Source organism: Lathamus discolor, chromosome 3 (assembly GCF_037157495.1).
Source record: "Lathamus discolor isolate bLatDis1 chromosome 3, bLatDis1.hap1, whole genome shotgun sequence".
Lineage (NCBI taxonomy): Eukaryota > Metazoa > Chordata > Aves > Psittaciformes > Psittacidae > Lathamus > Lathamus discolor.
The window spans coordinates 30,326,206-30,350,920 of NC_088886.1; the positions used below are offsets into that span (position 1 = coordinate 30,326,206).

At 40.6% G+C, this 24,715-nt stretch overlaps 1 protein-coding gene across 9 annotated transcripts in view; it reads left to right on the top strand.

Annotated features, from left to right (window-relative positions):
* MCF2L2 (MCF.2 cell line derived transforming sequence-like 2) overlaps positions 1 to 24,715 on the top strand; it is a 180,727-nt gene that overhangs the window by 132,073 nt on the left and 23,939 nt on the right. For all 9 annotated transcript variants that reach the window (XM_065674463.1, XM_065674466.1, XM_065674462.1 and 6 more), the window contains exons 16-23: positions 5,255 to 5,321; positions 6,447 to 6,562; positions 7,873 to 7,942; positions 15,726 to 15,818; positions 16,338 to 16,430; positions 20,125 to 20,250; positions 22,859 to 23,080; positions 24,369 to 24,461. In XM_065674463.1, the coding sequence (XP_065530535.1) occupies positions 5,255 to 5,321; positions 6,447 to 6,562; positions 7,873 to 7,942; positions 15,726 to 15,818; positions 16,338 to 16,430; positions 20,125 to 20,250; positions 22,859 to 23,080; positions 24,369 to 24,461 (880 nt within the window). The remainder of the gene's footprint in view (positions 1 to 5,254; positions 5,322 to 6,446; positions 6,563 to 7,872; positions 7,943 to 15,725; positions 15,819 to 16,337; positions 16,431 to 20,124; positions 20,251 to 22,858; positions 23,081 to 24,368; positions 24,462 to 24,715) is intronic.

Below are 24,715 nucleotides of genomic sequence, written 5' to 3' on the forward strand. Positions count from 1 at the left end.
CACCCTTTGTAGCTTAATGTAAATTTGGATGATGTCACTGCCAGTTTTCTAGGCTGTTAAACTATCTCAAATGCCATTCAGTCGCTTGTGCCATATAGTGAGCTCTCTACTTCATCATTTACCAAGCTAGTATGCTCACACAGTGCATGTAAAAGAATCTCCTTTACACCTTCTTGGTGCTTTTTCCTGCAGCAGCAAGGTACATTTAGGTAGCACTTTACTGTTCTTAAACTGCATCTTTGTCAGGGCAGTTCAAAGGTTTGTGGAAGGCCTTGACCAAGTGCCCAGCTTTATATTGTCAATAGTTTGACAAGAGAGTGATTCATGTGCATTGGCCTTTAATGTTTGAGATTTTGCTGCTATGGTTGTTATTTGGAGAGCAATTCAGGGAAGTTACTCTGGGAGCAGTGGAGCTAAGGCTTTTCTCTGATGGGTTTGTGCTGGGTGTTCCTGGTGGCTGCTATAGCACTGGCCCTCTTAGAGAAAGAAATACAGAATAACACTTTCAGAAGAATAGTGTTGTAATTCTGTAAAATAACATCTGGAGACTGCAGGATGGGCACAGGTAAAGAGATGGATGGATTGTATCAGGCAACACTTTCAACCAGTGACAGCCTTAGGAATAGAATTTGCAACCCCCCAGCTCTTTGCAGGAGTGGGAGAGGTATTCTGCTTTGGGGATAGTGGGAGGCTTAAGCATGTAGCTCCTATGTTTCAAGCAGGAAATCCCGGAGAAGTACTTGGGCATGGGTACTAAGAGGCAAGTGTAAAAACAGCCCTAAAGCATGTGTGCTGACTCTGACAGAGTGCTGAATGTTTGGTCAAATTCCTCTTTTTTCATATGGACACAATTTATGGTTAGAAAAAGACTAGAGTTAAAAACAAAGAAAAAAAAAACCAACAAAACCCAAAAGCAAAACAAGAAAAAACCCACCACCACCACCCCCCCCCCAAAAAAAAAAAAACACAAAAACCAACAACTAAGAGGCAAGTGTAAAAACAGCCCTAAAGCATGTGTGCTGACTCTGACAGAGTGCTGAATGTTTGGTCAAATTCCTCTTTTTTCATATGGACACAATTTATGGTTAGAAAAAGACTAGAGTTAAAAACAAAGAAAAAAAAAACCAACAAAACCCAAAAGCAAAACAAGAAAAAACCCACCACCACCACCCCCCCCCCAAAAAAAAAAAAACACAAAAACCAACAAAACCTGAACAATGAAAATCTTATTTAGGCAGCAAATCCTGGTATCTCACAGTGGAGAAGTATTGGAAAATGATTGCCCTTTATGTACAGACTCATGGTTTAGAGATATGAAGCTCTTGAAGTCTAACCAGGAGATGAAAGGAGTACCTTCATGATTTTGTCTCTGTTTTGTTGTCATTGAAACTGAGACAATAAAATTACTAATGCTACCTTTTCAAGGGTGAAAGGGTTAATTATGTAATTTTTTCATAACACTTCATGCTAAAGCATTTGCTCTGAGTATAAATCTACAGGTAGAATTCAGATAAGTAATAAAATAAAGAAATGTGTTAGATTTTGACAGGCTCATAATTACACTGGCAGTATCTTAGGAGTCCCAAAGAACTTCCTCTAGTAAAACATTCCTCATATGTGATTTTTTAAATTTTTTTTTATTATTATTTTTAATTCCCTTGAATGGACAACGTTTCCAAACAAATTTAGGATTGGTAAATTAATTAAAACCCCCCAGATTTCTTACAATGGGGGTTCAAGAGCTGCTATTCTGTGTTAAACTGAGATCAGAAAAGATTGAAAGGATTCATTTTTGCTTCATCTTTCATAGGAGTCTGGATAATAAAACATCCCATAGGCCTCTGTTCTACTTATTGGGTTACTTTGAATTGTGCTTTTGACAGGCACCACACTGTTTGTTTATGACAGCTACTAGGCAACCTATGGACCAATAATTTGTTTTTCAGGTATAATTGTGACCTAAGTGTTGGGTTTGCTCCAGAGTCAGTTCTCATTAATCTGTTAGGTAATAGACTAAATAACATCTGGAAGATCTATGTCTTGTTTGCAGGTAAATAAGCATCTTTCAATATTAAGATGAACGTAAAGATTATTTTAAAACTTTAAAACATAAAGTTTCTCTGATGATTTTATCACACCTGCTCAGTTGCATTTTCTTTTGTAATGCTGCAGCAGCTCTTCAGAAGTTTGAATTTGGAGCATTAAATAAACTTCATCAAGTTCCAGGTGCTCAACATGAAATTTTAGGTCTACTGGTTCTGGAGATCACAAACAGAAATTTAGGTTTAAATTTAGGTTAGCACTGAAGTTAAAGATGGTATTTCAAAACTTATAACTGATGGAACAACCTTTTCAAACAGTGTCAAACCTCTTCTTGAATTCATTAAATAAGTGTGGAGCAATGGTTCTTAGGTCTACCAAGGGACCCAAGAATATAGCCATCCTAACAGCTGTTAGTGGCTTGCTAAACTTTTGACTCCAGAAACAAGCTGTGCATTGTCCTCATGATTTCTTTTCAGTGCTGTAAGTGGTAGTGATGCTAGAACAGTAACAATCTGCCTGTCCCCCTTTGCATCTGGTCTGTGCAGTAACTTCAATAGCTCTTAAAAAGAAAGGCATGTAGAACCATAAAAGTTTCATTTGTTTCAGTCAACTGTAAAAGCAAGTAATCATTTTGGGGCAAATGGCCCCTTAGGGTGTTGACTCTGCAGTTCTCATGAAGGTGCGTTAAAGTGGCATATATCATAGAATGGTTTGGGTTGGAAGAGACCTTAAAGATCACCTAATTCCACTCCTTTGCCATGGGCAGGGACACCTTCCACTAGACCAGGTTGCTCAAAGTGTCCTCTAACCTGGCCTTGAACACTCTGAGGTATGGGGCAGCCACAGCTTTTCTGGACAACCTGTGCCAGTGCCTCACACTTTTCATGGTGAAGAATTTTTCCTGATATCTAATCTAAGTCTGCCCTCTTTCAGTTTAAAGCCATTCCCCCTTGTTCTATTGCTACTTGCATGAGGTATATCTATCTCATGAGGAGTAATCTAGTGCTTTGACCCTACCCCAGACACGTTTTCCAGCTCAAAGATATGTAAAATTCAAAGAAATGTGGGCAATGCCTCTTCCATGGGTTAGAGTCCAAAATGGCTTGGCTTTACATGAGGCTATGCAAAGTACTGCAGAATCCCTTTGTACCTGTGTTTGGACAGGAGTGTTGTTTAGTCATGATTAGGCTGCAAGCATTTTCAGCCTGTTGTTAGATTTGGCTTTCCTGTGCATAAATATCTCAATTTGAGATCAATGTGGAGGTCAACTACTTGGAATCAGGACTTGTGCAGTGTGTAGGTTATAACCATGACCCATTTCCCTACTTTGCGGTAGTTCACAATTTTGTCTTTACTTAAGGCATTATGGCAAGATACCGAAGAAATCCCAGTTATTTTAAAAGAAAACTTGAAACATTATGTGTCAGATAAAGGTAAACTCTAGTTTTCTCAGTATTTATGTTTCTTAATCAGTGGTTCATAGAGCAGTAATGGCATGTAAAACCAGAGTAAGTGGTCCTGACCTAGCCTGCAGAACCATATTGCCTTGAAAAAGGCCCAGTAAAGATAAAGCAAATCAATGAATCTATTTTAGTAACCTAGTAGGGTTTTAGTCATGCTTTTGCATTTCAAGTTGCCTGAAATGCAAGTATTTTACTTTCAAATGCCTGGCCAATCTGAAAAAGAGCATCCTAAAAAAAATGTGGAGAATGACAAAATCCCCTTTCAGTGGATGCAACAGTACAAATGTGGTTCATGATATAAGTGGCTAATAGGGTCTGGCTGATTACATGACTGTTGTGTGGTGTATGAAAAACAGGTAACCAGACATAGGCAGAGCAAATTTCTCAGAAGTGACAGAAGTGACTTCCCAGACTTTGTATTTTCCTTTAAAAAGCAGCCATGAGATACTTCAAGCTTCTGGTGCTAGGCAGCAGAAGAGCAGTTTTCTATCTCTTCCAGTATCTTGGAGAGCTTTTTACTAAAATACCAGAAATCTGTATTTTTGCCAAAATATGTGGTTCCTATACCATTTACTCTGGAGGCTTCCCTTCAGACACACCGTGATGTCTTTGGCCAGTAGCATGCTAGGTGAATACATTTCCAGGGCAAAACCTGGGATTAATGGTAATGATTATATATGTAAAGTGGCAGGTAGCTCCTGAGGTAGAGGGGTCTCCAAGCATAAGACACCTTTCTTCTTCAGCCATCACTGATTTCATCCTTATCCTAATGTATGTAAAGGGAGTTATTTGACAAATGCATATGCTGGTATTGATGCCAATAGTTGCCTAAACTTTACTGGCTTCAGGATGCGTGCTGCTTATGACTGGCCAAATGCCAGTTCCTCTATTCATTACTCCCTAGCATCGTTCTGGTGGTCTTTTTTTGCTTGATGTAGCTGTATGGTTACAGAATCTTGTGAAGCATAGACCAGGAAAGAAATACTAGGCATTCGACTTGGAGAAACTGCTCAAACCTCTGGAAGAGCTAGCCTGGAAACTTTGTTCATAAGTGTACTGAAGACAACATTTTCTTGAGAAAAAAAGTTGAGGGATTTATGCAATTTTGACATCTAATTAGTTATCTGTCCAAAAGTGAATTGGTTACATTCATGTTTCTGTGAGATAAATCAGGCATCTTCGATTTACCTAGGAGCACTAATCTAATACTAGATATGAAAAGTTCAAAATATAGTGTAAATATTTCACTCTAATTTGCTTTCATGTTTAAGGGTTCTGACATCATCCTGTTGCCTGTTTTCGCAATGAATTAAAGAAAGGGAGCCTGAACACCAATTTTGTTTATTTTATAAAAGACAGCAAAACAGAAATGAAACATAGCCTTGGGACATATAACCCCCTTTTGTTGACTATTTTTAGCTATTATTAGAAGGTAAAATCTTTGTTTGCCTTCTGGGCATTTGTAGTCTTTTTATTCACATTTGTAGGTATAAAAATGACAGAAGCCAAAACAAAGTTTAAAATGAGCTAAAAAAAAAAAAAAAAAAAAAAAATTAGTCCAAGGCATGTTTAGGCCTTTTAAGCTTCTCAACAAGGCAAAATATTCAAGTGTGGAGAAATGACCTTCAGAGGTTTTTCCGTGTAGAGGCACAAACAGAAATATGCAAGGAAAAATGTTTTTTTCTTTCATGTCTGCTTTGTTAAACTGTTGCTAAACACTGTAACTCTCCACCTTTCTTGTCTTTTAGCCACATAATCAATGAGCTGATAGAAACAGAACGAGTTTATGTAGAAGAACTTCAAAGTATAATAGAGGTAAGAAACTCTTCTGAAATGACTGCTGGTGCTTAACCTCTGAGTCATCACTGTCAATGCACATCCTTCATGGGCTGAGCACTCACCTCCCACCTCCTGCTTAGAGTACACGGGCTCTGTTAGCAAGATAGCTCAGCCCTGGGGATGGAAAATGGGAAGGGTGTTTAGAATATCTTCCCTCAGGGCTTAAAGGAAGAGGCACCTTCAGACCACAGAACGATGAAAGTTGCAAAATCCTCAAAGTTATGGACAGAGAAATAATTAATAGGGATGAGAAACAGCACCCTCATTTTCCATTGGGACAGACACTAAATTTTGGTGAATGTAGGTCTGGAAAATGAGAAAAAGAAATGCCCTCTTCCCCCTCTTGTTTATTGTCCCATGTAGTGTTGGTACACAGAAAAGAGCAGGTCACACTGCAAATACAACTCCTGAGCTTTTGAAACCTGTGGGATACATGCATGTGGAGTCTGAGGTCCTTAGTCTCTGGAAGAATGGAGGCTGAGTAGGGCTTAATCATGTTTGTATTAGGTTGGGACTTGAAGGGCGGAATAGTTGCTTTTTATAACCATGCTGTTGCTTCTTTACTGGATTAGATTTGTGTGAGCTGACCACTCTGGTAATTGATATTACTCTTGGATTTAAAATGTGCACTCAGAATGCCCTCTCAAAGTTTTTATTGAAGAAAGACAATCCAGTTTCTACAAGAAACAATGAAATAATCAAGCCAAATACCACAGTTCAACAAATAAATCCAAAATAATCCTTTGGCAATGAAGCAGTTTAGCAGAAAGATATATGTCTATCAAACTTAGCATTTTCCACCCCTACATGAGCAAAATGACATTTGAATCCTAAGGAGATAATTTCATCTTTTTTATTGATCCATTAATCTGTCCACTTGTGGTTAAAAATGTGTTTCCGCAGCTATCAGGTAAAAGCTCTGGGGAAAATTGGAAGCATCAGAAATTAATGGAAGCAACAAAGAAGCAGTCATAAGAGAATCCTTTGTATGCTCAGTTGAGAACAAAAAGCACATAGACTTTGGGCCTCTTCAGTGTCCTGGACACAGTACTTTTTCCTGGGTAAAAACAGAATACTTTTATTTTCCACCTTTCTCTCTAGGGGTATGCTTCAGAAATGGACAATCCCAATTTACTACATCTGATTCCATCTGCACTCCAGAACAAGAAGGAAATTCTGTTTGGGAACCTCCCAGAAATCTACGAATTCCACAACAGGCATGTGAGAACTGGTGGTTGGCCTGCGCACTTGGGTGCTACTGTCATTTCTACTCCTTTATGTGGTGTGCTTTGACATACACATACGCAGGCAGGAAAAGTCATCCTCACTTTGCCTCTGTGTGTATCCTATAAAGCCCATGTGTGGAGAACACCTCCAGGATCATCTATTTCATCTTTTTTGTATTTTTTTTCTACTTGTAAAAGATTATTTGTGCATTAACTAGTGATTTCCCCTGGCAATATTCATTTTGAATGTTTCTCATGCTGACTGTTCTACCAGTTCTCTTGGTACAGTGGTAGATGGTGGTGGACTAAATCCTAATGTTCTTTCTCTGGCAAAACTCTCTGTGAGGAAGTTTTCTTAGTGTTTGGCATATTTGTCTTATATTTCTGTTATCACATCAGAAGACATTATATATTTGATAGCACTTCTTAAAGGAATTTTATCCTTCACATGAGCATAAAGCTTTCTAGAAGCCTTGTCCACACTGTGGACAAAGGTAGTCTAGTACTCATAGCTACAGAATGCCAGTTATAAATAAGATTAATCTATATTTTATTCTCTTTCAAAACACAAAGCTTAGGGCTACTTCTGTATATTTCCTGCTTTTCCTAGCCTTCACTAAGTAAAACTGGCTGTAGCCAAAGTGAGAATTTAGGAATTATTTTGGATAATAATTACCCCTAAGTTGTAACAAACAGTTAAACAAAGAAATTAAAACAAGCCTCTTATGTAAATTTAAACATTATGCCAGAGTAGTTGATACATAGTAGAAAAATTCTTTTCGAGGTTATGTATTATTTTGAAAGAATGTGTCTTCCATCTGAAGAATGACATTCCCCTCCATTTGCAAACCTGGTCTTTCTTCCCCTAAACGCTTAGTTCATTGGCCTCCACAGCAGAAGCCTTTGGACCACATGCCATATTTTCGCTGCTTGCTGATTAAGCTACTGCATCTGACAGAGCTTTTCTGTCTTTTCTAGCTGTTCTAAAAAATCCTCATAACTAAATGAGATGCAGGTGTTTGGGCTACATATTGGAAACAAATCTCAACAGCCAGAGGAACCAGATGTATCAGATGCGTGTGAGCAGATGAAAACATGATACTAATGGTGATTCAGGCAATCAGCTGTGAATCACATCCCGTTTTTCTAAAATACATATTTCTTTCTGTGTCAGAATTGTTACCTTCCCCGTTGAATCCTCTTACTACAAAAACGTAGATTTAAAGCTGGATTTACACAGAAGATAGCACACAGTTGGAGTGGGATGTTACATTACTGTTTGCTTTATTTCTCCCTTTTAGGATTTTCCTTAAGGAGATAGAAAATTGCATTGAAAACCCTGAGCTTCTTGCCCGATGCTTTTTGAAAAGAGTAAGTAAATTCTTCTGCAGATTTGTTTTTCTGCAGATTGCAGAAAAGAATTTGCAGATATCTAGGAATATCTATGGTCTTATCATACAGTACTTACAGATTTATTCCTGTCTTTTCACTCAGATTATTTTTATGAATGAGGGAAACCCGCATAAGCAGATATTCCCAAATTAAGCAACAGCTAACAAGTGTGGTTTTTGAAGTCCGAACTTTTACCTGTTTACTGACAGGAAGAGGTCTATTACCAGTGTTTTACCAATGTATTTTAAGCCCTGGTTAAAAAAGAAATAATCAGTAATCCAAATATTTAATGTGCTTTTTATATCAGACAAATGTATACCTGCAGTCTAATGTATTCCAGACACCACCCGACTGTAAATAAGCACAGAATGGTGTCACAGCAGATTGCTCTGAGTGTAGATACTACATCCTGTTCCTGTCTTATCATATATATCTTTTTCTGTGCACCATTCAGGAGAGTTACTCTCCTAGAAGTTTAGAGGAGTTAGGGTTAGCTTTTATTAATAAAAAAAAAGTAGAGTGATCTCTGTTCATGGGAAAGCCCACAGGCAGCGGTGGTTTTGGTCACATCCATGTATCTTCACTTTCTGTGACTTTCAGTACCTAAGTTCTGCAAATTTCTCCTCCAGGAGCTCCCAGTCATGTCCCTCCCTATCCATCTTCCCCAGGGACTGTTAGTTCTGTTACCTGCACTCATTTTATACCACTTATATAGTTTGTATAGCACTCATATAGTTTTTGTAACACTCATTCAGATGCCCCACTAGTGGCAGGGGGGGAAGTTTTGGTGGGTTGCTACCATTTTCATAGTCTGACAAACTGCTTGAGTGAGACTGTTTTACACGGGAGATGGAAGAGGCATGAGAAATGGGAAAATCTGTCCTCTTCCCTATAGTCAAAAGTACCTCCTGTTTCTACTCTATGCTACATCTATCATGTGCTGCTTTTCCAGAGTATGTGTTAATTTTTTTTTTCAACAAGGTGATGTATGAAATACAAATCTGAATGAAACATACACATGTCATTTGTCAGAGATGTTGAGCGTGTCACTAAGATTTCAACGGGAATTATGAATGTGTGATACTTCCAAAGGCTATGCCCCCAGTTTACAAACAAGCCAGGCTGAACAGCATCGTATTTGAGTGTGGAAGGAGCTGGCAGATGAGCTCACCAAGCCACTCTTCATCATTTATCAGCAGTCCTAGTCTGTGAAGATCCCAGAGGGTTGGAGGTTTGCCAGCATGATACCTCTCTACAAAAAGAGCAGGTAGGAAGACCCCAGAAGCTACAGGCCTGTCAGCCTGACCTCAGTGCTGAGGAAGGTCATGGAGCAGATCGTCCTGAGACCACACAGCACGTGAAGGAAGATGAGGAGATCAGGCCCAGTCAGCATGGTTTCATGAAGGATAAGTCCTGCTTGACCAACCTGATCTCCTCCTATGAGGATTTCTATAGCCCCAGAAGGAGTCAGGACAAAGGAGGAGTTTGCTTTGGTAGATGAGGATTGGGTTAGGGATCAGCTATGCAAACTGGACATCTGTAAATCGATGGGTCCAGATGGAATGCACCCACGGGTGCTGAGGGAGCTGGCGGAGGTCATTGCTAGGCCACTTTCCATCATCTTTGGTAAGTCGTGGGAAACGGGCGAGGTGCCTGAGGATTGGCGGATGGCAAAGGTCACACCAATCTATAAGAAGGGCAAGAAGGAGGACCTGGGTAATTATAGACCGGTCAGCCTTACCTCCATCCCTGGAAAGATGATGGAACAACTTATTCTTGACTCCATCACTAGGCATATCAAGGATGAGGGGGTCATTAAGAACAGCCAACATGGTTTTATGAGGGGGAAGTCATGTATGACCAACCTTATAGCCTTCTATGAGGAAGTGACTAGGTGGAGGGATGATGGTAGAGCGGTAGATGTAGTTTTTCTTGATTTCAGTAAGGCATTTGATACTGTCTCCCACAGCATCCTCACAGATAAGCTAAGGAAGTGTGGGCTTGACGATCAAGTAGTGAGGTGGATCGAGAACTGGTTGAGAGGAAGAAGGCAGAGAGTTGTGGTCAATGGCGCAGATTCTAGCTGGAGGTCTGTGACTAGTGGAGTTCCTCAGGGGTCGGTGCTGGGACCGGTGCTGTTTAATATTTTCATCAATGACCTGGATGAGGGAACTGAGTGCACCATCAGCAAGTTTGCTGATGACACAAAACTGGGAGGAGTGGCTGACACACCAGAGGACTGTGCTGCCATTCAGCGAGACCTGGACAGGCTGGAGAGTTGGGCGGGGAGAAACTTGATGAAATTCAACAAGGGCAAGTGTAGAGTCTTGCATCTGGGGAAGAACAACCCCATGTACCAGTACAGGTTGGGGGGTGACCTGCTGGAAAGTAGCGAAGGGGAAAGGGACCTGGGGGTCCTGGTGGATAGGAGGATGACCATGAGCCAGCAATGTGCTCTTGTGGCCAAGAAGGCAAATGGCATCTTAGGGTGCATTAGAAAGGGAGTGGTTAGTAGGTCAAGAGAGGTTCTCCTCCCCCTCTACTCAGCCTTGGTGAGGCCGCATCTGGAATATTGCGTCCAGTTCTGGGCCCCTCTGTTCAAGAAGGACAGGGAATTGCTTGAAGGAGTCCAGCGCAGAGCCACAAAGATGATTAAGGGAGTGGAACATCTCCCTTATGAGGAGAGGCTGAGGGAGCTGGGTCTCTTTAGCTTGGAGAAGAGGAGACTGAGGGGTGACCTCATCAATGTTTACAAATATGTAAAGGGTAGGTGTCAGGATGATGGAGCTAGGCTTTTTTCAGTGATATCCAGTGATAGGACAAGGGGCAATGGGTGTAAACTGGAACATAGGAAGTTCCACGTTAACATCAGGAAGAACTTCTTTACTGTAAGAGTGACAGAGCACTGGAACAGGTTGCCCAGGGGGGTTGTGGAGTCTCCTACCCTGGAGATATTCAAGGCCCGCCTGGACAAGTTCCTGTGTGATGTACTGTAGGTTACCCTGCTCTTGCAGGGGGGTTGGACTAGATGATCTTTTTAGGTCCCTTCCAACCCTTGGGATTCTGTGATTCTGTGATTCTGTGAGGAGGTGACCCAGCTGGTAGTTGAGGGAAAGGCTGTAGATGTTGTCTATTTGGACTTTAGGAAAGCATTTGACACTGTCTTCCACAACATTCTCCTGGGGAAACTGGCTGCTCATGGATTGAATGGGTGTATTCTTTACTGGCTGGATGGCAGATCCCAAAGAGTAGTGGTAAATGGTGTCACATCTAGTTGGTGACCAGATGCTAGTGGTGTCTCTCAGGGCTCAGTATTAGGGCCAGTGTTGTTTAACATCTTCATTGATGATCTGGATGAGGGGACTGAGTGCACCCTCAGTAAATTTCCAGATGACACCAAGCTGGGTGGAAGTGTTGATCTGCTGGAGGGTAGAAAGTCTCTGCAGAGGGATCTGGGCAGGCTGGATCAATGGGCTGTGGCCAGTGACATGAGGTTCAACAAGGCAAAGAGCTGGGTCCTGCCCCTGAGTCACAGCAATGGGGTCTCGACCCCATGTAACGCTGCAGGCTTGGGTAAGAGTGACTGGAAAGCTGCTTGGTGGAAAAGGACCTTGGGGTGCTGACTGACAACTGAACATGAGCCAGCTTGTGCCCAGGCAGCCAAGAAGGCCAATGGCATCCTGGCCTGTATCAGAAACAGTGTGGCCAGCAGGGCCAGGGCTGTGATCATCCCCCTGTACTTGGCACTGGGGAGGCTGCATCTCAAATACAGTGCTCAGTTCTGAGCCCCTCACTACAAGAGAGACATTGAGATGCTGAAGCAGGTCCAAAGAAGGGCAACAAAGCTGGTGAAGGATATGAAGCGCAAGTCTGATGAGGAGCAGCTGAGGGAGCAGGGGCTGTTTAGTCTGGAGAAGAGAAGGCTCAGGAGGGATCATATCACTCCCTACAACTACCTGAAAGGAGGATGGAGGGAAGAGGTGGCTGGTCTCTTTTCCCAAGTAACAAGTGATAGGACATGAGGTAATGGCCTCCAGCTGCATCAGGGGAGGTTTAGATTGGATATTAGGAAAAGTATCTTCACTGAAAGGGTGATCAGGCATTGGAGAAATTTCTCCACTGGAAGGGTGATCAGGCATTGGAACAGGCTTCCCAGGGAAGTGGTTGAATCACCATCCCTGGAAGTGTACAAAATCTGTGTAGATGAGGCCCATAGTGACATGTTTTAGTGGTGCCCTTGGCAGTCCTCAGGTAACAGTTGGATTTGATGATCTCCAAGGTCTTTTCCAACCTAGTTGATTCTGTGGTTCTATATGAGTGTAAATGTGATTATAAGTCCACTGAATTATTTTCTGTTTAACAGCAAAGCATTTAGAGCTTGAGTAAATGACACTACTAAGCAGTATGTTGTTACTCTAAGATTCAGATGCTGAGCAGGAAAATACTGTGGTGAAGTCATTATACAAAACAGGATAAACAGTCTTTGAAGAATGCAGACCTTTGAAATCCAAAAAGCGTAAAACAGTGTGTATGTTGCAAATATACCTGGATTTGGAGATGCAGAGAAATTCTTGACACTGAACTGATCCTGTAATTCTGTGGGAAGTTCAAATTCTATGCTCAAATGCTGTAGCTTGTGTCTCTCTCTGTAAAAACAGCTATGGAGCCCAATTCTCCTCACTATCCTTATGAGTATAAAAGCAGCACTAAAGCTATGGTCCAGGTGTGAAGTCAAAGAAAATTGGTCCCTCTGTCACCTTTGCTTATCAGTTTCTCTGGCCTAGTCAAAGAACACTGAATGTATTGAATAAGAGGTTAAATCATTCATTTGATTTCTTCCCATGCCAAATTTCACACTACGAAAGCAAAGGCGTCTCTTGAGATGTCTCTGCTCACACAGTAGCACTTTTGATTCAAGAACTTGCCCTTATGTTCTGTTTTTAGAAGAAGCCACATAAAGTCCAGAAATTTGTTGTTTCTGTTGGATTGCCCTTAGGAGGCACAAACAAAAGTCTGGTTGTGTATTTGTGCTGCCCATGATTTGGCAGGCTTTCATTTCTTCCTGCTGAGCAAAGGCTTCTGGCTTGCCCTGTGAGTTATGACTGTGCTTGCTTTGGCATGTGAGGAAACTAAAACGGCTGCTATTAAGAGCTGATACCAAATTCTGGGAAGAAACTTGCATTGTTGCAGATTCACTTCTCCATTGCTCTTTCTTTGTGAGGGTGTAACCATCCTGCCACAACATCGTGGTGGGCCTTCAATTAGGAACAGATTGATTTTTAGATTCAAACTTGAAGAATGCTACCATGTCTGATCACACCGCGACTTTTCAGTCTGATTCCAGAGCTGCTTGAAAGCATCTGTGAGCTGCAGTTGGGACACCCTGGTGCCTGAGTCTTGCTGTCTGTGGCAGGGATGGCACAGATGCTCAGAGAGGGGTGAGATGTGTACTGAATGCTTTGCAGGATGGGTGTTCTAGTGGTTTTATGAGCAACAAGGACACTCTGGGCTGATGTGTGAAACACACGGCTGCAAAGCAAGAAAGCTTACCAAACCAAGGCAAGAATGCACAGGAAGAAACAAAAGGTGTGTGAGACTGCTTACCAACTTGTGCTGTGTGAAGTGCCTTGCAGAGGTGACTCACTGTGGATTACCACTGTTTACTTATTAATATTGTTAACCTTGGGAAGAGAGAATAATAGAATAGGTTCCAGCAGATGGGACATCTGGTTGTCCTGAGAGAAAGAAGATTTTAGAAAAGGAAGCTATTTGTGAAAGGACTGTAGCAGCTGATCAGAAACCTGTGACTTGGATTCAAAGGGCAAAATTCTAATCTCAACCAAAATTTATTCATAAATCAGCAGTCAAAAAAGATAATTGGAACTGTTCATATATGCTGTATGCGTGAAAGCTTACAAAGATCCAGGATACAAATCACCATGGAAAGAAAAAACATTCCAGGAGAGATGGGCATGGTATAGAAGTACCATTAAGAACCCAGAACATCTGGATATGAAAATAGAGATGTGTGAAACATTCAAGACTGTGATTTGAGTAATCGGGCAATTAATCATTTCTTGGCATTTTAGAGTCTGATCCTAGTAATTTCATCAGGAATTTCCTATTCCTTACAGTGTTACAAAATTCAAAGCTGTATTTAAAGATGTAAGTATCTTCCTGAGCAGGTGTCACTAGTTTGGGCAGTAGTAGAAACCTCATTGGCATAGGGTGGTTCCACTGTAACAAATTACTGGTAAATTATTGATTATTGTACCTTTTCTTTAAATTTAAATTGGTACTTTCCTCTTATGCCTACTAGTGATCTTGACTGTTGCCGTCTCTATTGCTCTTGCCCGGTCTTATTAGGCTTCTGTGGGCTAGGAACAAATTGTAATGCTTGGTTACACTTTGTTCCTACTTTTATATCTGTGTGTTTTACCTCCTGCTCACTTCCTTCCAAGGCAACATGTGCAAGCAGTTCTATTTTTGAGGGGAAAATTCTGTAGCTGTTTTGAAATAGCTCCATTAATACTCTATTAAGTTGCAACAAAGCTTTTTGTATTGTGTAATCCTTAACACAGCAAAATGTTGCATGGCATAGCTCTGCTTTCACATCCAGTTCATCAGAGTGATGTCAGTTTAGGTCTATAGAGGAAGGTAGCCACAACACTGATTTCTTCTTGTAATTCTGTACAAAAGAAAATGCTTTCCCTCCACCAATGTTGTCCAGGCACTGCCTAGTAGGCTGAAAGCAGAGAGGCAAGGGCCAGGAATTCCTGAGATTTATTTTTAGTGCTCCCTGATTCACTGAGATCACATCTACCAGGATAGGTGCTGACAAAGATGGGAAGCTCCCAGCTGGTCAGACACAGTCAGTCCTGCTTTGGAATCTCTATGGCACTGCTCCATGGTCTTCTGGGCTGCAGGGCTTCTGTGCTGACTGAATCTAGCCAGTGAGCAGAGAACCTGGCACAGGAACACCTGCCTGTCTGTCTGCACCCACCCGTGGAGCCTGGGGATGTCTGTCTGCACCCACCCATGGAGCCTGGGGAACTCAAAATACACCTCTCAGGGCTTTTATAGAGGTTGGGTTTTTGTTTGTTTGTTTTTTTTTTTGTTTGTTTGTTTTTTTTTTCACTGAAGTCAGTAAGATTTTTGACACTGACTGGAGAGCATTTGGAGTGTAGTCATAGGTAAACAGGTCAAGTGAATCCACCCACTTCTAGTTTGAACAGGACAGGGTTTAAGTACTTCTCCCTGCCTGGCCTGGTACATCAACAAGACAAACTTGCTACTTTTTAATTCAATCTTGTACTATTGGAGAGCCTGCACTCTTCAAAGTGTTTAGAACATGTGAACCTTAGCTAAGTGGGGAACATTGTTAGCAATTACCAGCCTACTAGAACTGTTAACAAAATTTACATTTCTGACGCTTTTTTTGTTTGTTTGTTTTTTTGTTTTCACACCATCTATTCCCCTCCCTGGAAGATAGCAGTTTTGCAATTATATGATGTGTCTTCCAGTCTGCAATCTCCTTGCTTTGTGCAAAAAGTGAGAAAAGTCTTTTTTTTCCGGGTGTATTAAACTTTACAAGAGTAAAAAGCAAGTTTGGTAGCGGCAGTGTATTTTTACATACAGAGTTATCCGTGTGTATTAATTACTTCATGTGTTAGGATGGAAGGTAGGAAAAAGTGTGACTCAAGGCAGATGCTCTGTGGATCCTTTTTTCTTACCTTGCCTTTAAACTCTCCTTGTCTTGCAGAAAGAGGACCTCCAAATATATGAAAAATACTGTCAGAACAAGCCAAGGTCTGAAGCTCTCTGGAGACAGTGTGGAGACAGCATCTTTTTTCAGGTGGAGTTTAGTTTCATTGCAGACTAGCAGTGCAAGGCCATCAAAGCTTGTTTTCCTTCTGTACCTCTTCTCTCTTTAGAAAACTTAGAGCAATAAACAGACTTTTCTGCACCCTTCTTATTCTGATGGCAAGTGCTCAGTATGTGTCAAGGTGTTCTCTACAAGAACCTAGGTAGGCAGAATTTCTTAGGTAGGTAGATCTCCTGGGCAGGAGCCTGACTCTTCAGGCTATACCCAAACCAAAGAACTGCTGGCTTCTTTGTAAACCCCAGATAATTGCAAGCTCCTAAACAGTGCATACCACTTTAGAAACTAAATTGAACCTACGCATTTGCTCTTGTTTAGATACGTTTTCACTATGGCATAGGTAACCTGGAAACTCCTATGAAGATGGAACAAATTTATCTTTCAATTAATTCACAGACATATAAGCTTCAAATTAGAAAATGATAATGATCTCGGTGTCTTGCCTGTGTTTCAAGACACAATTGTATTTTTCTTCTGTGTTGTCTCTTACAGGAATGTCAGCGTAAATTGGATCATAAACTCTCTCTAGATGCTTATCTCTTAAAGCCAGTCCAGAGAATCACCAAGTACCAGTTGCTGTTAAAGGTAAGCTCTCTATGAGAATGCTAAGAATTCCAATGCATAGCTTGTTTTACTTACAGAATTGCACATCAGCAATGTTTTCTGAAGTACTACCTGGGAATAAATACTCTGTTACTTCTTGAACAAATACTTTGTAATGCTGTGTTGGAAAATGGTAACAAAGAAAGGACTTCCATTTCAGAATAAGAGCTGCTATTACTTAGCAATACTTCTATCCTAAGCAATAGCAGTGTATGGTCATACGTACCATATGTATGTATGGTATATGACCATACATACTGTTATATATACATAAAGCAAGGTATTTTATATAGTATTTTATTTACTCAGTTATTATTTGTCTTTGAATTTGGTTTTATTGTATTAGTATACGGTTTTACAGTTTCAAAACAGGAACTGATGCATTAAATCCTGTCTCTGACATTTGTCCATGTTTAACAAAACTCAGCTCTCTGAACCTGGTATTTTACCATGATTGTAGCCCAGACGTGTCAGAAGAAGCCCTACCCTCTTGATGCTTCTGTTTTAAAGACCCAGCTAGGAACAAATAGCCTATAACTTTTCCACAGGATAAATATGTGAACTCCCATCTTGATTTGGTTGCAGCTGTGAGTGGTCCATGCTTGGAATTTTGGTCTGAACTGGACAACAGGAAATAATGTGCTCTCAAACCAGTAACATTTTTCTGAGATGGTGGCTTAAATTTCTGTCTTCCTCAGTTCTTCAAAATAATGTTTGTTGACTTTCCCTATGGGAAGGTCATGAAGGTGAATTACAGGCAATTCTCAAGCCTCTGGACTTAATGTAGTGTTGTGTACTGTCATGAAATTCAGCATGAAATCTGCAGAGAAAATACTAGGCTGCAATTTTATTTGCTAATAGCTAGTAACTACCATGGCACTTGTCAAATTGTGTCAGTTTAAGCCATGTGAGGATCTGGCTGGCCATTCACTTGCGCAGTATTTCTGTGACCTGCTTATTGACTTCACACAAAACTGTAGAATCCAAATATTGAAAGAGGATATTAACAAGAATGCAACTTCATTGATTTCAGTAGATTTACATCAGTGTAATCCAGAAGTAAATTTGTCTTATTTCTTGAAACTCTTCTGTGACAAGGGAGAAAATTTCAAGGTCTTTAGAAGAACAAGAGTAAACCACATTCCACTTTTAATTTGAAATAGGACTGTAAATAAAACCAAGATTAGATCAAGGGGTAAAATTCTCAGGCAAAGCAGGTTGCAGCTATTGGGGTTGAGGCTTGTCAGACCAGTTTTGTACTTAGCAACAACACACTGGCACAGATATTTACTTTGTCAGGGATTATGAAGTCTATGAAGATGGTGTACATTTTCCCTGGCAGCAGGAGCTTTTAAAAGTAGGAAAATGGGAGTCTGCAAATGGTAACAAACAAGTGCTTAAGAAGCTGTGTGACTTGAGTGATGGGCAAATTCTGAGTCATGATTATTGCAACATTATGGTTTCAACAAGTAATAAAATTCAACAATATTCAACTAATATTGTAAAGCAACAAACCCACTATACAGAGAGCAGGGAATCCATCCTCATCCTAGAAATTGTGCAACAGGTGCTACAGGAATGCATTATGCTTTTACCTTCTAAACCCTGGTCACCCAAGCACTTGAGGAAACACTGCTGCAGTTTGGGGTTTACAAGAACTACCTTTTTGCAGTCCTGTTTTATGGGAACATAAGTGCCTCGACTTTTGGATTAAATTATTTCCAAACTCAAAATGTGTCTGAAAATAATATGCCTGAATGAAAACCATGTCAATGGCCTCCCTGATGAAGGGGTCTCATTCATACTATAATAAAGATTACTAAAGTTCTTATGAGTCTTGATTCATTTCTGGGTATATTTCTGGATTATGGTTTCTGTTTACATTGTAGTCAGCATAAGGAAACAAAATGAAACTCACTTACTGTACAGTTCTTAGTGAGCTGCTATTATTACAAGAATTTCTTCATGGCTTGCATTTCTGAAGTGAAAACTGTATCCAGCCAAACACTTCTTTCATTCCACTGGTAGATGGTAAATAATGGGATGAGTAAATAATGATGAATAAAGTGATTTTTTGATTATGAATTATGGAACTATTGTCTCATTAAAAACCAATAAACTTATTATTTCAGCTGAATAATGGACGCAGATTCCAAGCATCAAAATTACAGGTCACTATATATGATTAGTTAGTTTACTACTTTTGGTTTCAGTCATCTTACTATTTTTGTTTAATGGTAGGAATTCTGATTAGGTTTGGTTTCAAATTCTGTGTTGTAGTGTTGGAATCTTCCAGATGCTTTGAGACTCATGTTTTCCAAAGACTGTACAAAACATGTGTGGGTTTATATCTGTTAACCTTTTCTTCCCTAGATGCTTTTAGCAAAGACACAGAGTTTGATTCTGATCTTGAGTGGATACTCATTGGTGGTAACAGTTTTCTATACAATAGAGTGGGGAAAAAAAATTGGTCTGTGTATCTGAATCAGCAGGGCTCCTCTGTAGGCAGAAGAGCAAGAGGCAAGGCAGTTAATTTCATTTAAAATGAAGATTTTAGTGTCTTTCAGGATTTACATAGGACATAGCCATTGGTTACAGGAAGATAATTAAATCCTGAGCTATGATAAGAACTTCTCAAGCAAAAGACACATACAGCAATAAGAAAAGTCATCTTTATAAGGAGCTGCACTGGGCTATATGAGTACTTTGCCCTAAATATTTGGAACTTTGAGTAGGATCTCTGTGTATGAATTGAGAAATTGAGCCCTCAAAAGGTTTTGTTTCTTTCTTTGCTTTGCGTATGTACTCCTGAACTTGTCCAGAACTTTGTTTCTTGTTCTTTCTGCAAGAGTTGGAAGATGGAATAACTTCTCATATTTGAAGCAGAACATAATGTTTGATGAGCTTTTGCTAGAGGTCATCATTGTTCTCCAAAATTACTAGCTTTCAAAAAAAGCTTTCAAATTTGCAGACATAAATCTGTAGACCATAGAGGTAGAGAGTAAGAGGTGGGAAAGATTTATAGCAATCTGGCCTATTTTTCCTCAAAAAAAAAAAAAAAAAAAAAAAAGAAAAAGGAACAGCTGAAAAACCTGTCTTCTAGACTAAAGAAGTCTCAATTAATACAGGAAAAGAGATTTGTGAGGAGATTTGACCAGAAGTTTACAAGCATCTACACAAGAAGTGACTTCTTTCCATGCAGAATTTATTTATCTGACAGGAGTTAACTAAGACCTGATTAGTGGAATGTCAAATATACCAAATTCAGACTAGAAATTAATTTATATTTTTCACAGCTGTAGGAAGTACTGTGTGGAACAAATTGCAAAGGGAAATAATGAATTCTTTAACACCTGAAATCATTGAGTTTCTTCTGTAGCAGATGTGGACTAAAAAAAAACTGGATGTAATTCTGTGATGTCAAAAAAAATCATTGTAGATATGTCAGAATGGTCTTGTCTCATCTTAAATGAACCTGTAAAACTTGAAAATGTCCAAAAGGTCAAAATGTATGTCCTCAGTGACAATCCTAGTGAAAACCCTGGCTTTTTTTGGTGTTTGTTTTTCCTATAGCTCTGCTACTTGTCTAGGCAGCACAGATTTCAAGGGATGATTGTCATATGGTGGCATCTGATATAAGAAGTTTTCAAGTAGTTTTGTGTCTTTTTCTAATCAGGAAATGCTGAAATGCAGCAAGAATTCGGAGGGTACTGCTGAATTGGAAGAAGCCCTAGCCACGATGCTTGATATCATCAAATCAGTAAATGATGCCATGCACCAGATAGCAATCACAGGATATGAGGTACTATTTGCTGTTGCTTTTACTCTGATCTTAACCCATCCAATGTTCCTCTCATTACTGATCATGCTGTGCCATGGTTAGTACACTTTGCAGGAGCCTGTGCCACATTCTTGAAGGTTGCCACTCAGTGACCAGAAGTACGTGTCGGCATACCTGTCATATGGAGGTGGGGGTGGGAATGTGGTGAGGAAGTGGGACAAATGCAGCCCTTTTGAGTAATCATACCCAAAACTCATTTGCAGGTGAGATGTAGCAAGTGTGACAGACATAACTTAAGAAATTTGCTGGAACTTTGAGATCCCTATGCAACTCAAGTGTTTCCAAGTCTTTTGCACTTAGGGGTGAAAATTTGTTACCCATTTAAACTGGGTAATAGAATCCATCCCAGTGACTGGCAAACTCATTATCTGAAACATGATATAACAACCACAGTACAAATCAAAGGCCCACAAATTTATATATCTCTCTAATGAAGCTCCATTGAAGTCATATGACTTTCAAGAACTACTGTTGCCTGTATGAAATGAGCCCTTAAGTGAGAAGTGGAAGTAAAAGCATGCCAGGTGAAATCAGGCCTGAGGGGGATGTGGTTGCCCATTCTGAGACAGCTGCAGGGTGAAAATGTCAAGGAGAAACAATGTAGTGAAAAGTTGGGCTCAAAGAATTATTAGATCAGAGTAACAAGACTTAGTCTGTACACCAGAAAAACAGTGTTTTGTGCAGAATGTGACTTCCTGAGAAAGTGCTGGGGTCTATACTGACTGAGTGGGAGGAGTTATTCTGTGTTAGTTTTTTTTTTTTCTGCAGGATAGAGTGGCTTGACACAATCATAGAATAGTTGGGTTTGGAAGGGACCTTAAAAGATCATCTAGTTTCAACCCCCTTGCCACAGGTGGGAACACTTTCCACTACACTAGGTTGCTGAAAGCCCCAGCCAACCTGGCCTTGAATACTTCTAGGTGTGAGGTCAGCCACAACTTCTCTGGGCAACCTGGGCCAGTGCTTCACCCCTGTCATTGTGAAGAGATTTTCCTAATATCTAATCTAAATCCATCTTCTCTCAGTTCACTACATGCCCTTGTGAAAAGTCCCTCTCCAGCTTTTTTGTGGACCTCATTTAGGTACTGGAAGGCTGCTCTAATGTCTCCCTGGAACCTTCTCTAGGCTGAACTAGCCCACTTCTTTCAGCCTGTCTCCGTAGGAGAGGTTCTCCAGCTCTCTGATCATCTCCATGGCTCTCATCTGGACTGCTCTCCAACAGCTCCATGTCCTTCTTATGTTGGGGGTCCCAGAGCTGAGCACAGTATATGAGGTGGGGTCTTACAAGAGTAAGACAGGTCAAGCAGAGAGGGAGAATCACCTCCCTCAACCTGCTGGTCACACTCCTTTTGATGCAGCCCGACATTTCTGGGCTGTGAGTGCACATTGCCAGCTCATGTTTAGCTTCTCACCAATCAACACTCCCAAATCCTTCTCCCCAGGGCTGCTCTCAATCCAGTCTCCACCCAGCCTGTATTTGTGCTTGAGATTGCCCTGACCCAGGTGCAGGATTCTGCACTTGGCCTTGCTGAACTTCATAAGGTTCACACAGACCCACTTCTCCAACCTGTCAAGGTCCCTCTGAATGGCATCCCTTCCCTCCAGCATGTCAACTGCACTACGCAGCTTGGTGTCACCAGCAAACTTGCTGAAGGTGCACTCAATCCCACTGTCCATGTTGTTGGCAAAGATGTTAAATAGGGCTGGTCCCGATACTGACTCCTGAGGAATGCTGGTTGTCACTGGTCTCCACTTGTACATTGAGTTGTTGACTGCAACTCTTTGAGTGCAACCATTCAACCAGTTCCTTATCCACTGAGTGGTCCATCCATCAAATCCATGCCTCTCCAGTTTAGAGACAAGTATGTTATGTGGGACAGTGTCAGCTGCCTTTCAGAAGTCCAGGTAGATGACATAAGTCCCCCTGGCTTCTTGGTACATTTACTCCCTATTTGCACAAGGCTGTACAGCATTGCATAGTTTGCAGATGGTGAGCTGAGAAATTGTTGACAAAGCTTTTAAAGAAATGCGAGGGAATTACACACCTACTTACCTCTAGGCACCAATCTGTCTTTAGACATCTAAGCGTCCATCTTTCATGGTTTTGCACAGGAATAAAAACAGTTCATAGCATAGCCAAAGGTGAAATGAGATCTTTCAGGGCCAAGCCCATCACTTGGATATCTGGACTGCACTGTGCCTTCATACTGTCTTGGAGTAAGGAGTCTTGAAACTCAGTTCTTGCCATAAGGTGCTTCCTATGAGGTAATCAGATGGGACAGCCTGTGTGTCAGACCCAAAGAGGTCCTGAGACAGATCATAGACACTAATTATGAGTGAGGAGTTATGGGCATGGAAAGCAATAGGTTAGTGGTTATATGAAGAAACCACACAGATTTAGCAAGGAGACAAGCAGCTGGGATTTCAGCTGTAACACGTCCACTGTCCAACACATGGGATGCCAAAGCACATTTCTGCCTGGAAGCTTAAACACCACTGGGGGAAAACTGTGCCTGGGATTGCCCTAGTTTAAATGTGATACAGGCTGTCTCATTTCCTTGGTTGCTAGGGTGATGTTAGTGAGCTTGGCAAACTGTTGATGCAAGGTTCCTTCAATGTGTGGACTGACCACAAGAAGGGACACAACAAGGTGAAGGACTTGGCTAGATTCAAACCGATGCAGAGACACCTCTTCCTCTATACAAAGATGCTACTTTTCTGCAAGAAACGGGAGGAGAACACAGATGGTCATGAGAAGACGGCTTCATACAGCTTCAAAAATTCTTTAAAGGTAATAAATGTGGTAATGGTGGGGGGAGAGAAGTAAATCTAGTGTGCTCACAACACAGGAGTGCTTCCTTGTGGAGACTGAAGAAGGTATACATCTAGAGCTACCTTACACTCCTGAGTAAATGAAAGCTCCCATTTAGTTTTGATCTGAAGACAAACACAGCCATATGTCCTGCAACTCCAGACGTGAAGCTTGGTTTTGCAATTTGATACAAATGGGCATCTTTCCCAGTGTCCCATAAAGGGAAGCAAGGGACCTGCATATCTCATTGTTCTTCCTATTAGCATTGTCCAAGTTCATTGCAAGTTTTACTATTGATATCAGTTGAACAGATATATTCTGTGACAATAATAGCTGCGGATAAATCAGTGCAGTAGAATTGCCCTTTTATTTGCAAGAGTGATATTTCCAGATATGAATCAGGACATCTGTTAAGATGGAATTCACAAGCAGGCCAAATTTTCTCTTTAAGCACATTGGTGTGACACTTGTGACTTCAGACAACTAACATGGGTCATTGAGTGTAATGCTTCAAGCCTATTACAGGATAACCAGACAGGAATTGTAATAGAACCTGGTTCAAGGAGCAAATGAATTCATACAAATGTTTGAAGTCTTTCTGAGGAGATAGCAGGAATTATGACATAATCAAAGCTATTTAAATCTTCACATCCAATGCTGAGGCAAATCAGAACAAGGGGGATGAACAAATTAGGAAGAAGATGGGAAGCTGGTAAGTGTCATAGCAGCTAGATTTCAAAATTGTGGTTAAGAGTCTATTGCTTAAGAAATCTAAAATTATTTTCTTCAGTTCTTTGTTCATCTTGCCTAGTTAGGCACTTAGCTGCTTGCTCCCCTCTTTTTTAAATTTTCCTGAAATGACACTGAATTTTTCGTGTTGTCCGGATTTGCAGATGAGTCTCACAGAGCCCTGTTCCATCCCTTGTCCTCTCCCACCTCGGCAGGTCACTGTAGTATAGGTTTACAGAAGCCAAGATAGGGTTGAAAACTGATCCACAGTTCAAGAAAAGCAAAGCAAAGGGGGCGAATTCATGATCAGGCATTAGCTTGTGTTACTTTTGAGCACTTATTTTTTTTCCTAAAGCAATCCGAAACATGACTGATAAATTAGATGTTGAGAAATAACATGGTCTGAATTTTACTTTTAATGACTCCCTAAGGTGCAGAATTGCTTCTCAGAAGAAGCAGAAAAATGCTTTTCAGATAATAGTTTAAAGACTGTTGACATTTTCCAGATTCCAGCTGCTTCTTTACTATTTTGAAACAGATGAGCACGGTGGGCATTACAGAAAATGTAAAAGGGGATAATAAGAAGTTTGAGATCTGGTATAATGGCAGAGAAGAAGTCTACATAATTCAGGTAACAACAATCTTTTTTCATCCAAGGACTATACTTACTTTCGGTTGAACTCTTTCTAAGAAAGTTTTCAGTTTCATGACTTTCACTGTACTGTACACTCAAGAACAATAGCCATTGGAAGTCTCATTGTTGTGTTGGCACTGAAATTATCCATTTATCTAATTTTAAATTGTGAAAATGGTTGTGATTTGGGGTAGAAGAGGAAACAAAAAGTGGAAAATTACTTGGAACACTAGACAGAAAAGCAAGGACAG